The sequence below is a fragment of the Rhinolophus hipposideros genome (genome assembly GCF_964194185.1).
Source record: "Rhinolophus hipposideros genome assembly, chromosome: 25".
Classification (NCBI taxonomy): Eukaryota; Metazoa; Chordata; class Mammalia; order Chiroptera; family Rhinolophidae; genus Rhinolophus; species Rhinolophus hipposideros.
Genome location: NC_138071.1, coordinates 19,578,475 through 19,593,944, shown reverse-complemented (window position 1 = coordinate 19,593,944; position 15,470 = coordinate 19,578,475). Strand labels below are relative to the sequence as shown.

The 15,470-nt window shown below is 38.5% G+C and overlaps 1 protein-coding gene across 13 annotated transcripts in view; it reads left to right on the top strand.

The window, feature by feature from the left end:
* DGKI (diacylglycerol kinase iota) overlaps positions 1–15,470 on the top strand; it is a 377,107-nt gene that overhangs the window by 284,392 nt on the left and 77,245 nt on the right. For all 13 annotated transcript variants that reach the window (XR_013992604.1, XR_013992605.1, XM_081038705.1 and 10 more), the window contains 2 exons: positions 6,183–6,262; positions 8,572–8,616. Coding sequence is in view for 11 of the 13 variants with exons in the window: in XM_081038705.1 (XP_080894831.1) it covers positions 6,183–6,262; positions 8,572–8,616 (125 nt within the window). In the remaining 2 variants the exon portion in view is untranslated. The remainder of the gene's footprint in view (positions 1–6,182; positions 6,263–8,571; positions 8,617–15,470) is intronic.

Genomic DNA, 15,470 nt, shown 5'->3' with positions numbered 1-15,470 from the left:
TTCAAGTTCTTGATTCCCCAGAAAGAAAAACTGTAACGCTCACTAGCCACACGTGGTTATTTAAACTTTAAATTAATTAGAATTAAGATGAGAGAAAAACTTCACTTTTTCACTCACACTGGCTGCATTTCAGTTACTCAGTTTGACATCTGCCTGATGGCTGCTGCATTAGATGTGCTGCTCTAGAGACATCTGAGGCCCAAATAAGGCAGATCTTCCTGTTACACACGTCACCACAGCCATGGGGATTTTGATTGCTTACTATGCTTGGTATCCATTTCCATTGGTGGAAATGGATTGCAGCAATAGGTATCATTTTGGGGGATTCGATTACCTCTCTACAGTTTTCTCCTTTTTTCCTATTTGATACTGATTGATACTTTTTAAAAAAAACTCAGAGAACATCTCTGAAACTATACAGTAAACTTTTGCACCATTATCATTAAAATCAATTGCCACAGATAGCTTATATTACTTATTTTTAATTCTGAAATACCTCCTGTTTGTCTGTCTATATACACATATACTTGTTCTATTCATATATGTTGTTCGTTCATATAGATACATATACGTACAGACGTATACTGATACATATGTATGCATATAAAATGCACACGTTTAAAGGTTAATAGTAAAATGGGCCTCCATGTGCCTGCCACACAAATTAAGAAAGAGAACAAGTACCTCCCCTCACCCTTCCCCTACCAAGACAACGAGTATGTTAATTTTTGTATTTGCCATTCTCTTGATGGATACATATTCACCACCAATGTATGTGTCCCTGAACCAGATACTGAGTGGTTTTGAACAACTGAGAAGCAATCCTACACCTCTCTGTGTAAGGAAAAGATGATGCTTGCACTTTTAGATGAAGGCTCTCAGGAGTGCTGAAAAGAGTCTGGATTATTGTCTGGCTTCAGCTTCCCTGAGAGTGCACGTGAGCCCACTCGAAGAGGATTTAGTGGGCAAGGTAATGATTGAATTCTGGGAAGCATTTGTCAGGCTGTTAGGGTGAGTTCTAGCTATTAAGTTGAAATATTGTTAAAGAGAATGGACTTGCTTGAGTTTTTCTGCTTCGCCATGACCTAACTCTTGCTCTAAAGAACAGGTCCAGGCAGACCACATCTGGAGGTGCTCCAGTGTTGTTATATACATAAGAAACTGCTTCAGACTCACCTGGGTGTTCTGTCCCTGGATTGAAAAATAACTGTCCAAGGAGTATGAGAATCTAACATATCTGTCTCTTGAGATACACTGCTCCAATACGCAGTGTTTGGTAGCCCAATAGCTCTGTCATCTTGGATCTTCTAGCCCCATCCCATTGGAAGTTTCCTTTGCTTTTCTTCTTTATTTATCCTCATTGGCTATATCCTGCGCACTCCCCATTCTTGTTGCAAACTTCTGTTGGGGCAAGTACAGCAGTAGCTCTTGGGTAGAGTGTGTGTTCTTTGTTCAATCCTTGGGCTTGTTTGATAGTTTCGATTCTGTGTAAAAGGCTTAGAATTCTGAAGGTGTGGTTCCGATGCTACAATTGCTTAAGAACTTTAAAACCATCTAATCCTGATCCTTTGTATGCTGTCTGTTTTGTTTTTTTTTTCTTCTCTGGAAGTGTGTGGACTCTTCTGTCCCTAATGTTCTTAAATTTCAAACTAAAATGTCTTCCTACTATTCTGTTGTTATTGTACTGGGCATTTGTTGGGCCATTTCAATTTGGAAATGAATATTCTTCAGTTCTAAGGAATTTAATTATTATTTAGTTTGTTTTAGGTAATTACTTCTCTCTATTTTTCTCTGGTTTTGGAATTCGCATTATTTAAATATTGGATCATCTGGACCAGTTTTTTATTTTTCTTAAGCTATTCCCTCCTATTTTATGCCTCTTTTTATTTTTGCTGTTCTGTGGATGTTTCCTCAGCTTCATCTTTTAACCTTTCCATTTAACTCTATTTTGTGAATTTTTTTTAAGGATTATTATTATTTTTTGTTCTCTGAATGATGCTCCTGCTTTTTCTTCTTCATATTTCTCATCTTTTAAAAATACAAGCACATTGACTTTTTTTAAAAAAGATTTTATTTGGGAAGGGGAACAGGACTTTATTGGGGAACAGTGTGTACTTCCAGGACTTTTTTCCAAGTCAAGTTGTTGTCCTTTCAGTGTTAGTTGTGGAGGGCGCAGCTCAGCTCCAGGTCCAGTTGGCGTTGCTAGTTGCAGGGGGCGCAGCCCACCATCCCTTGTGAGAGTCAAACCAGCAACCATGTGGTTGAGAGGACACACTCCAACCAACTGAGCCATCTGGGAGGCAGCTCAGCTCAAGATGCTGTGTTCAATCTTAGCTGCAGGGGGCGGAGCCCATCATCCCTTGTGGGACTTTGAACCAGCAACCTTGTGGTTGAGAGCCCATTGGCCCACAAGCACACTGATTTTTAATGGAGGAATATTTTCTCTCATGTCTCTGAGGAATCCCCAGAGAAGAGCCTTCTGATTTCCAAGAAGGTAGGGTTCTGGCTGCCAGCTTTTGGGGTGATGGAAGAAAGCTGGAGATATCTACATTCTGCAGATGATCATTTAGTCCCCATTTTATGTAAAGTAATTGCACCTGCCAAGTGGGTGGAATCTAGTGATCTAACATCCACTGGTTCTTATTTTAGCTGTCCCCTTTAGCTTTAGTTCCTAAGGTACCTGATACTGCTAGTTTACAAGTCTTCTGAGGGTTTTACAGTGTAAATTGTGTTCATTCTCATCTATCTTCACTCATGGTTTAGAATTGGACTCTATAGGGACTCTGGGTCAGTTACCTACTTTCCATCTGCTTTATCTATTACTATTTTCTCCTCCCCTTTTCATGTCTTTTTTGTTGGTTTATGTCTTTTAAATGTCCATTTACTATAATTTAATAACATTTCTGGTGAGAGAGAAGTGTGTGTTAAATCCGCCATCTTAATCTAGAAACCAGCTTGTTCTTTATTGCTTAGTTAGAACTTGTAAATTCCCTTTGATCCCTGCAATGAAAGTTTCATTATGTAGGTTGAGTATTAGCTGATGCTTATCCAAGTCAAGTAAAATCTCTAAAGCCAAATAAGATGAGTCATCAAGTTTGGGGATAGTGACGCTAATCCTCAGGTGACAAGCACTCTTCCTGCTCCCGGTTCAGATGAGGGAAACGTCGGTGAATTTTTGCCAATTGGCAAAAAGGAAGGTGGTAATTTTCCCCAAGTGTCTCCTTTCTCTTCACCATGTAAAGCTGCAAATGGAAGTGCCGGATTACAACATTTTTACACTATAGTTATTTTTCCCATCACAGATAGAATAGAAGTTAGTTTTAAGTAAAAAGCAATATAACTTTCGGAACGGCTACCAGGTAATCTTTATAGTATTATGATAAATTAAAAGGTAGATGATTGGATATATGCATTTTCCAGCTAAAGATACTCAAAAGAGAGTCAAGGAAGTAAGGGAGAATAATGTTGCTCTTAATATTTGCCAAATCCTGGAAGATATCTATTCTAAATATCATAGTCTTCAATCCAAGGATTAGAAGAACTGAGTAACTTGCGAGACTGAAGAGCTCATGTGAGTAATTCATAAGACCAAAGCAGTACTGGGGTTCGAATACAGGACACAATGACTATAAATCCTTTACTGCATGTTGCTACCGTCGTAGGATAAAATTGACAACAATTGTCAGTAATCTTGCTATGAAGTTTTGGTAGAGGATGCCTTTCTTTTTTCTTTTTAAGCCCAATTAATAGCTAATAATAAAAAGCACAGTTTCTCTTAATCAGCTTCTTGAGGAATAGGCAAAGTTGCTGATTTTATACTCATATAACAAATGAATGACGCGTGTTTGAAAACTTTCCCAGCTACACCTTCTTGATTCCAGGCATGGAGTATCCAGTCTCTAGTTGTAGTTTAAAATATCTCTACCAAGTACATTGAGTTTATGACCAGACTAACTCTAAGCATTGATAATAGAAAGATATCAGACGTGTTGACAGGATTCCAGTGTTTCTATAAAATGTGTCTCCGAAGTTAAGAAATGGATAAATATTGATGACATTTATTTCTCTAGATTTGCACATTTGAAATTAAGAGAAAATATCATTAAGCAAGATTCTAACATGCGCTCCCCAGTTAATTGTAGCTATATTCTATTGCCATAACCTTTGGCTTACTTTCCAGATCAAAATTCTAGCTTTTCTTCATCATTTCTCAACCATTAGAGATCTTTATTCTTCTCTTACCTCTGTGGATCACTTCATTTGGAGCAATTTAGTAGTCGTCAAGCTGAGGATTACTTTAATCACTGCCTTTTAGAGATCTCCTTATTGAATTTCCCTTCTAGTTCTTTCAAAGGTGCGTGATTACCGTACTGAAGACATTATTGATGTGTCTATTTATATTCAAAAAAAAGAGAAGAAGTGTTTTTCCAGACTTGTATTTCTCAAACACATATGATAGTTGCAGGGTTCCTCACTCTTCTGCTTACCGCCTCCCCTGCTTAGCTTCCAGAAGAATGGGCAAAGGCAGGCTCCAACCCAATGCTCACTCTCTACCCCTGCTCCAAACAGTTGTTTCTTCGCCTACCCTGGAAACTTGACTTAGCTCTTAAAGACTCACTTCCTCTTTCACACTTGAACAGGCCGTAAGCCTGTCTGTCTTTCTTCTTTTTACAAACTTTTATTGACAGTCTACCGTTTCTTTACCAGCCATTAGGGCTGTATAGGTAGACACGTCTTATTCCTGAGGAGAGAGAGTTTATACTCATTCTCAGAATTACATAGTTCTTTCTACAAGATGGTGGATGTTTTGAAGCTTTATGCATGTAGGACTTTGGGAACCTACAGGAATGGGGCAGTGGTATGGATCTCCCAGTGGAAACCACCATGAGGCATAATATTGAGAAATGAACTCTATTTCTTTTTCTCTAGACCACCCTTGCTTCTTTAACGAAAAGAGTTCAAGGGGTTTTATGTCCTTCAAAAGCCTAAAATTTGTCTTTCAGGCTAGTCTCTCTCTCTCTCCTATAGTTTTCAAATGACTAAGTTCATACATTTAAGATACTCTATGTTACATTCATTATTATTTTCGTTTATATGTACGCCTTCTCTGTTACTCTTTGAGTTCCTCAAGATGCTTCCATGCATTTCAAATGTATTTTACTCTCTCTACTTTTGGTTTTTAAAGCCCGAGCCCTTGGTATTTTCAGACCCATTTTTTTGATGATTGGGCTTTAAAAATAAATTTAGTGAATAAAAGCTTTTGAAAATCATTAATGAACACCATTGTCATATCTGCTTGCTGGTCTCTAGTGAATTAATTCAAGATTTTGAATTTTTTTGGTTCAGTCATGGATTTAACAGGGTAGTATACTTTTAAAATTAGAATTACACACATGCATTTTTGAAGTTTTGGGAAGGAGACAGTTTTGCAGTATTTCAGGAACCTTATGGTTGTATCTAAAAAAGGAGGTTCTATTCATAAAAGCCACTATGTGACCTTTACTGTCACCTAAATATGGTGTTGAAGGCACTTAGCAGCTTCTCCTTATTGTTTGTTGCAGTCCTGCTGCTACCACAGTTACAATGACCATCTTTAAAATCAGTTGGATTTTTAAGCTGTGAACCTTCTGGAAGCTCCGGTTTTTTTTTGTTTTTTTGTTTTTTTTTTTTTTAAAGCATTTTATTCCTATTTAGTTCTGCTGTTGGCCAGCAAGTAGCAACACTGCCTTGAGTAGTTGAGTCTCTTAAAAAGGGAACTATTGCAAACTGACAGAAAGATTAAGCCCCATGCATTCAGCATGGAAAGGGGTAAGTGCCCAGAATCCTGATTTTTTAAATTCCTCTCTGGTACATTGGCTATTGCAAATACAGGTATAAATTATCAGCTGGCTATGAGCAGCCGCCTGCTCTTGCCAACCAACTGTTTCCATAACATTCAACTTCATGTCAGGGCCACTGAGACAAAATGAAATGAAGGCTGGCCAGGTCGCAAGGGGCAATATGATCATGCAAAGAAAGAATATGACCGCTGCAGAAATAGCGTAAGCTCGCAAGGGAAGTGAAAGATCCAAAATCCCAATAATATGTATGAGATTATTTTTTTAACCATCGGAAACACATGCATGCCAATCTAGAGAAATCAAGTATGTTATTTTAGACTTTTCTCTTTCCTTCCCCCTTAGCCATCCCTCTGGGTATTCTCGTTGTGCGTGGAGACTGTGATTTGGAGACTTGCCGTATGTACATAGACCGCTTACAGGAGGTGAGTTTCTGTTGCCGATTTCTTATTCTGCTCAGTTTTCCATTTTTGTAAACAATTACCCGCCATGTTTACTTGCTTCTGAAAGGATGAATCTGGAGAGGAAATGGACGTGTGTGGTGGCCTTGGCTTTTAAGCATACACCACGGCTTCTCCCTCCCCCACTCCCCACTGCCCACTGACTTCCCTGCTCAGGTGGTTGAAGTGGGAACGCATCCACTGGATTAACTACACGGTGGTGTTGTTCTAGTGTGATCTGTAATTATGGTTTAGAACTCCTTGTCTTCTCACCAAACTATATGCCTGTATTTTTTGAGCTACACAGAATTTCCGAGGGCACTGATCCATAATAAAAGAAAACTTAGGGTTGGGCTTATTTAATGTTTTGTACCTAGCACAGACTTTGTCAAAGACAGCTATATTTAAAAAATAGAACTCCTACAGGAAAGAAAAACCTCCTGTATTTCATATGAATTTGTGTCAGAACACAAAAGAATGACCTATTTTTTTTCTCAATTTCATCTTACCATTGAGAAGGAGAAAGAAAGAGGTCTTATATATGACATTCCCATGAATTTGAACTGCACCAGCAAAGCCAGAAGACCCCAACCCAGCACTGCAGAGATCCCTAGTTGCTTTTGCAGAACTGTTACGAGGAGTATTCACTCTCTTCATTTTACAAATGGCACAGAGCATGAATAGCCACTTTTTTTTTTTTACATTGTTTCCTGATGAAAGATGCACCTTAGAATCACTTGTTTAGATGTGGTCCAGACATTTGCATTTTTTAAGCTTTGGGTGATTTTAATAGATACCCCAATATGAGCAACCCCTCTTCCAGACAACACATTATACATGAGGAAATGTGAAAAATGAAAAAGATATATATATATATATATATATATATATATATATATATATATATATATATATACACATACATATAGTGTTTAAAATCCTTTCCATCTGTAGCCAGTTAGCTTTGAACATTAGATTTTATCTCTTTTGGTGGAAATCAATTCAGGTAGGAGGCATAAAGTAATGTGAAAATGTATTATTTTTTCTCGTCATCATTATTAAAGATAGAGATGGAACTGTGAATGTAAAATATTTTGAGATAAATGTCATATTTTGAATACTGATATGGGTGAGAGAAGAAAAGTCAACAAATTTTATACTTGTGGCTCCAGCGGGTTATTTTTACTAAGGGTAATGTTAGCTTGTTAAAATTTGTGAACATTTCAGTGTGTGCCTTAGGTCTAAACCAATATTCCTGGGACATACAGCATCTCATTTTGAAAAATCCTGTTTGTATTTTATTGTGGAACCTCACTTCAAAAATCTGCAATAAAAATTAATCATAATTGCTCCCAAACCCTTTTTTCCCCCTTAACACTAGTGTAACAAAATTTCGCAGTAGCAAAATACATAACTGTTAAATTGACTTTGTTGAAAACCAACTTATTGGCATGCTTATCACACCAATATTCAATTAAAAGTGGGATTAAAGCAAATAGGAAAGAGCAAACTCAAAGAGGGAAATGTTGAAAACTGACTTGGGCAAAGAGAGGAAGTTGATAAAGCCTGTGGGAAGCAGGTCTGAGGACAGTTACCCAGGCTGGCTGACATTTGTAAATAGAAGCACTACGGTCATTAACAAGGAAGCCTGCAGGACATGACTCTGGTGACAACTTAGTTATAAAACTTTATAAAGGGAGCCAGGCTCTCGGAATCTGCCAGTGAAACCTCATTAATTTCAACCCTATTAATTTGCACTTTGTGATCATACAGAGGTGCCCAGTGATTTTCTTTTTGCAGTCTATGAAAACCTGTTTGCCAAGCAACTTATCAGTATAAACACAATTACCATGACAGTATGTATTGGATCTGAGATAAATAAATTCTTTCAAAAGGCTTAAAGGGACTTTAGAAGCTCTCTTCATAAACCAAATGTTCTGGTGCCAAGTCAACGTGACCCCCAATTAGTATAACAAAATTGCCTGTGTTTTTTTTTTTTACTTTTGGTCTTCTTTATCCTTGAAATTATAAAATATTATGTACCTCTAAACACTAATTTAAAATTTATGTTTCAATAGTGAAATGGCCTTTCTTCTTTCAGCCCCACTTGGTATGCTTTTGTTAGTTTTGGCGTTGTCTTCTTTGTTTAACCTTGATGAATTGGGGTGAGTTAGATACTCCCCAGATGACGTTAGTAATGGTAAATTGGGAGGTCAGTTGATAGACTTGTGGAGGCAGCTTATTCAAACTAATTTTAAGTTATGGATATATCTTTTTTTCCATTTTCTCATTAGGACCTGCAGTCAGTTTCTTCTGGCTCCCACAGAATTCATTACCAGGTAACACATAATTTACTCTCCCTGTTTCTTACCTTCCAGCCAAAAGGAGTTCATTTTTCAATTAAGGTCTCATTTGGATTAGAGTTCACATCTTCCCTAGAGAGAGAGTTCACTCTAAGAACCAAGTGAGGTAGGCATTCTGATTCTTTTGCATTTTTCTGGTTTTGGATACTCCTAGTCTAGCACAAATTTGGACTGTGGATTTCCTCCCACATCATTTAGAAAAGATTACATAGTGAAGCGCTTTCTCTGCCAATGCTAGAAAACTTAACTCAAACTTGACAGGAGTAGAGCAAAAAGTTTAAATCAAGGGTGGATTTTATGGGCCATTTGTCCAGGGTTTGTGCTCCATTTTTCTGCTGGATTTTTGGTCTCTTCTCCTTTTTCTGTCAATTTCACCTCTGGCTAGATGTTTCCCTGGTCCAAGACGGCTGCCATGAGCAACCCAGGCTGTATGTTTCTCCTTTACATCCAGGAAAGTGAGTTCTCTGCTTCTTACAGCCATCCAAAAAACTCTAAAGTGCGATCTGATTGGCCCATCCTGGTCTTTTGGACACGATTTGGTAAACCCAGCCTACCTTTCTCTAATGACGCACATCCAGTCCACACAGAACACAGCTCTCCTTTGCCCCAACAGTCTTGGGGAGTGCACTTTCTGCCCTACTTTCCCACCTCTGCTGTGCTGCATAGGAATCTCCAGCTATCCTCTGATCCATTAGATTTCTCAGGCATGATTCACATATCAGTGCACTGTATCCCGCAAACTGCCAGGACACACACAAAGCTCTCTGAGTAGTCCCTAAAACCCTTTGCTCTGAGAAGCCCAGTACCCTTGCATGCTGGGAAGGATGTGTGGGAGCCAATGGCTCTCCAAATAAATAATCTCATGGACACAGGGGGGAGGGGTTTAAAGATGTCTAAGTTTATAAATCTTGGTTTAGCACCTCCTATTTTGTTACCCACAAAACTTCCAATTCAGCATTCTTCTGCATAAACAACAAAAACAACAATTTTTCAAACCCTATACCTGCAGGCTCTAGGTAGCTTTCTTCCCCTGCCAATACTCTATACCCTCAGCCAAAGCAGCTTTATTATCCTGAGGCTGAATGACCAGCATGGCCTTGGTGTTGTTATTTGTTTGGATGTTTATTTCTCAAAGTGCCCCATTATCCCAGAGCCTTTGCTTCCATCTGGCAGCAATGGAAAGGGTATGAATTCACCTAGGATGTGTTTCCATTGGGAAAATTAGCTCTACCTCTGAGACTATCTTAACCAACCATTAAAAGGCAAATTTCCACTTTATTTTTTAGACCGAGCACACTATTTTTCACATCGTTATTTGCCTGTTTACCTAGAGCCACCATCTAGGTGTAATTTTATTTTTTTAAATATAATGCTTTTAAAGCCTAAAGCTGTTTACTTCTTTTTAAAAATTGGCACTATGGTAGCTCTAAGATTTGAAGCATCTGTTTTTTAAAAGGAGTTTGTATTTTTTCCTCATGGACATTTTGAACCTTTGCAATTTTATCAAAGTACACATTTCAGGCATTTATCCTAACTAGTTTTATGAATCTAATGCATTTAGTATCCTGGCTTATTTGATGTAGTTATTTTGGTGTGAGTTTTGATAATGTGGATATTTTGTACCATGTTTTCTTTATGCCATATGTGTACGTATCCACAGAGATCAGAGAATGGTTGAGACTCTAGAATATGATAAGGATATTTGTTTCAGTTATTATTTGATCATAAAAAACATGCAGAAGGATTAATGGTATTCATCTGACTGTATCAAAATTTTGCAATATTTTTTGTTCACTTGCAGTCAAGTCAAACCTTGGTGTCAAAACTGCTGCATTATCAATGTCACTTTGTCCAGTGACCATATGAAGTCACCGATGCACTGATCAAAGATGAGTGTCAGGAGTGTCACTTCGTCCACACCCCTCCTTGCAGAGTTATGAAAAGCAGGATCCTTGGGTAGCAAGGGAAAGTTGGAGTAAAAGAGATCGATGGAAACCCAGGGTCTGCACATTAAACAGGAAGCGTAACTGAAAGAGACTGTGTTTAAATTAACATGGCCAGAAAATATAGAGGGTGGTGAGAAAATTTTCTGAGCAGAACAGAGGAGAGCCGGTTGAGGCAAGGAGTTGGGGGGGGAATCTAAACATTCACATGTGGCTGGGACCTTGGCCAGACAGCAGGAGGAAGAAGTTGGAGGGATGGTGAATAAAAAGTTCTGTTTTAATTGTACTCATTTTGATACACCTCTTAGATCCAAGATTGGGAAGTTGGATGTATGGATTTTAATGCTCGTTGAAAAGTTGAGGCCCAGAGGTAGAAATTTGAGTCATTAGCAACTAGATGGCACTCAAAACTCTGAGGCCAGGGCGAGTTGGATAAAGACGAAGGCCCAGTGTCATATCGATGTCTACTGATTGGTCAAGAAGAACACAAGTTTCAGAGAACAATCAGGCAAGAGTCATGGAAAGTGAGACGAGCAGCTGGAAAGCTGGAAATCAAGAAGGTGGTATCATGAAAGCCAAGAGTGAAACATGTTTCACAAAAAGGAAGAAGTCATGAACTATGTCAAATGCTTTTGAGAGTTTGAGATGATGTAGATTGATTTCTCTATTTTTCTGAGCATGCACAGACAATACATGGGATAGAGCTGCTCTTAGTTTTATGTAGAAAGTGACAAAACCAACTGGCAGGAAATGTAATACGAAATCTTTTGTTTTCTAATGCAGAAACCAGTAATGTCAAATCTTTAGTCTGTCTCGGTGGGAGTCAGGGGGTGCAACGTGGACCACAAAATGCCTTCAATGCGTTTTAATGAACTTTCTTTTGTATGAGATGGTGCCAAACATGCTTGGAGAATTAACCCTGATAGAATGAATAAACACCGCTAAGTTCAAAAACTTGAGACATTCCTGTCAGCTCACTAATTAGCAGTTGGGAGTTTAGCCGACTCTTTTCGAAGGCTAGAAAAACCTCAAGAGAAAACCAGCATTTAGCAAGCTGTACAAGTAAGTGCCCGAGACACCTTATTAGTGAGTTATATGGCAGTTCCTAGTCGTGTGAGCATTTCGTTGGTTTGGTTTCTTCCTTTCCCACGTTCATAGCAAATTGCCAACAAAGCACTAAGGCTCTAAAAATGACACCTTGTGTTAACCTAACAAGGCGTACTGGGTTATCCAAGGGTGCTGGATAGTTATAGCCTGCTGAAAATTCCTGCCTATGCCATTTATGAGGTGAAAATACAAAGGCGCCTCCATCCTAATGGCGTCTCATGGAACCAGTAACTGGTAGTTCAGACAAGCAAAATGCATTGTGCTTACAGAGTCTCGATATTCTTGAGCTCAGCAGCTAAACTAGAATTCATAGAGAAATTGGACTCTGCCTACCTAATTGATAAAGATGATTTTTGAGGTCATTTCTTCTCTACTCTCTCCGTAGACTTTATTATATCTCATCTTAACCCCAAGTCATCAAGTTACTAAGAAGTAGAAACACATTTAGTCATTCTCAGCTGAGGGAGACTTTGCTCCTCATGTGGGACATTTGGCAATTTGGGCATTTTTGTGGGTCACGGTTAGAGGAGGTGGTGCTAGTGAAATCTGTTGAGTAGAGGCCAGAGGTGCTGCTAAATATGTCACAATGCACAGGACAGTCCCCTACAACAAAGAATTATCCAACCCCAAATGTCAGTAGAAAGGAGCTTGAGAAACCCTTAGTCGTTTTGATGGCTCTCAGGGATGTGATTGGAGACCATAGGTAGATGTATGTCCTAGATGAGGAAACAGAAAGAGGAGCAGAAAGAGAAAAAGTAATGATGGAAAAAGAGTCATCTATGGATATGGTTGAGTAGAATAAACAAAGAACCAGGAGCAATGGAACCAGCCACAATTAGGGTTTTTTGTAGACAGAGTTTCCCCATTTCCCCAGTGAAATGCACTCTGAAGTACTGATGTAGTTGGTTCATAGGTGTGTGCTTTCCAGAATATTATGAGCAAATAATTTGAGAATTTGATGAAAACAGTAGGATTCAACAATAGGTTCAAAAAGGGATCCATCTCAGTGATTTCTCTTCTTTAAGAATTAATTTACTTAAAACTAACACTAGAATGGTTGGAATATTTCAAAATAGATGTAAGACATCCTTTAGAGACGTCTTTCACTTTCCTTAAGAAAACTTCTTGGTCAGATCCGAGCCTACATCCATCTATCTTCTGATCTCCTTTTTTTCCCTACAAACCTACCTGATCCTCAGGTGGGGGTGGGGGTGGGGGTAGATTTGTGCTCTGTTCCACCAGAGCTCTGTCTAGTCCTAGGCAAACAGTATTTGCCCACACAGACTTGATTTCCTTATCTTCTCTTAGTACTGGCTACCTTTCGTAATCTGTCTCTTTCCTCTGAAATCTCTTCTTCCTTAATTTGTTTTCTGGATTCCAGAAGAGTCTTTCAATGGATGGGCTGAAGCAAGTTTAAGGGAGTCATCCTGGTAATTAATTTATCTTGTCTTCAAGAAGGGCAGGAGTTAGCTAGGAACTTTTAGAATGTTATTCCTTTGGGCTAGATCAAAGCTGTCAGAAATGGATTGAACAAGGAATTAAAATAAGACTTGCTTGGAGCCAGGTCTCTTTGCTGTTACTAGTGAATACTGCTAACACACACACACACACACACACACACACACACACACACGAGTTATTGTCCTTAATGGAGGACAATCTCATGCAAAAAATGGGCTCTTGAAAATGTTAGAACAACTCTCATTTCCATCTCCTACCACACCATAGCTATTTCTTTATCTTTCAAAGCTGGTTTTAAAAATGGGCATCCCGTTTCTGTATTTTTCTGCTGCAGAGTTGTGAGTGGTAAAGTAGGTTTGAAGGGAAAGAGTTTTTAGAAAGGGAAAAATAATAATGGCTAGTCTATTAATTGGGATTACAGTTGGACTGAGATGCGTAAACACATATTTCTGACCATCCCTGATTCACTGAGGATGAGGAGATATTATTATACAACTTGGTGATGGAGGAGTGGAAAAAATGAATGAATAGATGGGTGGGGCACGGGAGATGTCAAGGCAGGCAGGTGAAAAATTTGGATGGGGAAACGAGAGAAATTTAAAAATAAGGCAATTATTGCCTGGACGTTATTAAAGGAAGCAGGGATTCCCACCCAAAGGGACTTCTATTTTGCCTCTGCTTATGTCCTTCCTACATTTAATGAAAGAAAATAAATTTGATTCGCAGTAAAGGTATAGTTAAATGCTAGGTGAATATTGCTTAATTGGATAACCTACTGGAGTGTGTAATGGGACTGCTGTGCCTTCATTAAATTATGTGTGCATCAGCTACAAGTAATTGAATCTAAATTAAGGGCAAGTTTGGCATGTGTATCCAAATAGTGTTTCAGATAATTTCCTTATCAATTACATATAATTTATGCCAGTTGACTTAAAAATATGTGTACATGTGTATAAATTTGTATATATATATGTGTGTGTATATGTGTGTGTGTGTGTGTGTGTGTGTGTGTGTATGAAATATCAGATTTACTTTCATGCCTGTGGCTATATTTTTAGCATGAGAAATGGATTTTCCATTAGCCTATATCAAAAGAGAAAGTCACATATCAGGGATTTTTGAAATGAGCAGTATTTGCTAATATTGTTCATCTAAAGAGCACACAATTTTAGAAGATTATTACCTTTAAAACAGAAAGGAGCATAGTACGTCCAAGGTTATATCATTCTCCCTACATTATAGAGCAATGACAGTTGCATTCATCTAAATTGCACCATTTATGAGAAGAAAAATAAAAAATCAAAAAAATGAGCAAGTCAAGTAATCTTAGCTCTTTGATGACTCGTTGATTTGATTACGCAGTTGGAGAGGACTGAGGAGATTAGAAGCCCTAAATTAGCACCAAAGCGATTGATGTCATGGTGACACAGGTCAGGTAATTATGTGAGGACCTCCTGAAATATTAGCTGCGCTCACACAATCACATTTCTTAAGTATCTACTGTCAGATGCTTTTGCAAGGTACACATTTTAAAGCCTGTTTTCTTTTTCTCTTTCTTTCTTTTTTGATTCTATCAGAAATTAGGTCTGTACATTTATTTTAATGTGCTGTGAAACAAAAATACTTCCGGCTATTCTTGTTTCGTGACATGGAAGTTGCCATGTCTACTCAAGAACGTCTATGAAGCTAAGGTCTGCCCTTCGGGCCAAAATTTGCCCTCTTGCGAGGGGCTCTTTTGTTTTCCTCACTCCTTTTTCCTGCTCAAGTCTGATTCATGGTCCACACTGCACTGCTGGTCACCCTCCTGCTGCCCCTGAATCGAGGATTTCTTAATGCCAGGGCCACCTACTCTTCCCGTGTGCCAGACCCTCTGTTGACAATGAGCTGTTTACCTTATGCGAAGTGTATCCCCCACAATGTGTTAGCAATGAGGGTTATTTAAAACAGTATTTCAGCAAATTTAATATTACTTCTGTACTAATATCACTCACTGATATTATAATTCTCTTTTCTGAGAAGGAGAGAAAGGGTTGTAGATAGACAAGATGTAGGAATTACGTGAATCCTGAGTACGGAAGAACCCATCACCTGTAAGCCATCATTAGTTATGATTGCCAGAAAGAAGTTCATGGACTATCGCTTTGAATTACTGTGAATTCCTTCTCAACAATCTGCTTCCCTTAATTCCTGCTCCCCTTTTCATCCATCCAAATGTGCATTTTTCTCTGACATTAAAATCCTCAAAGTATTTCTCTTGAATTGAACTACTTGTGTCCTGAAATGTGCCAGCTTTTATAATCTTGGCTTATCGTAGTTTTC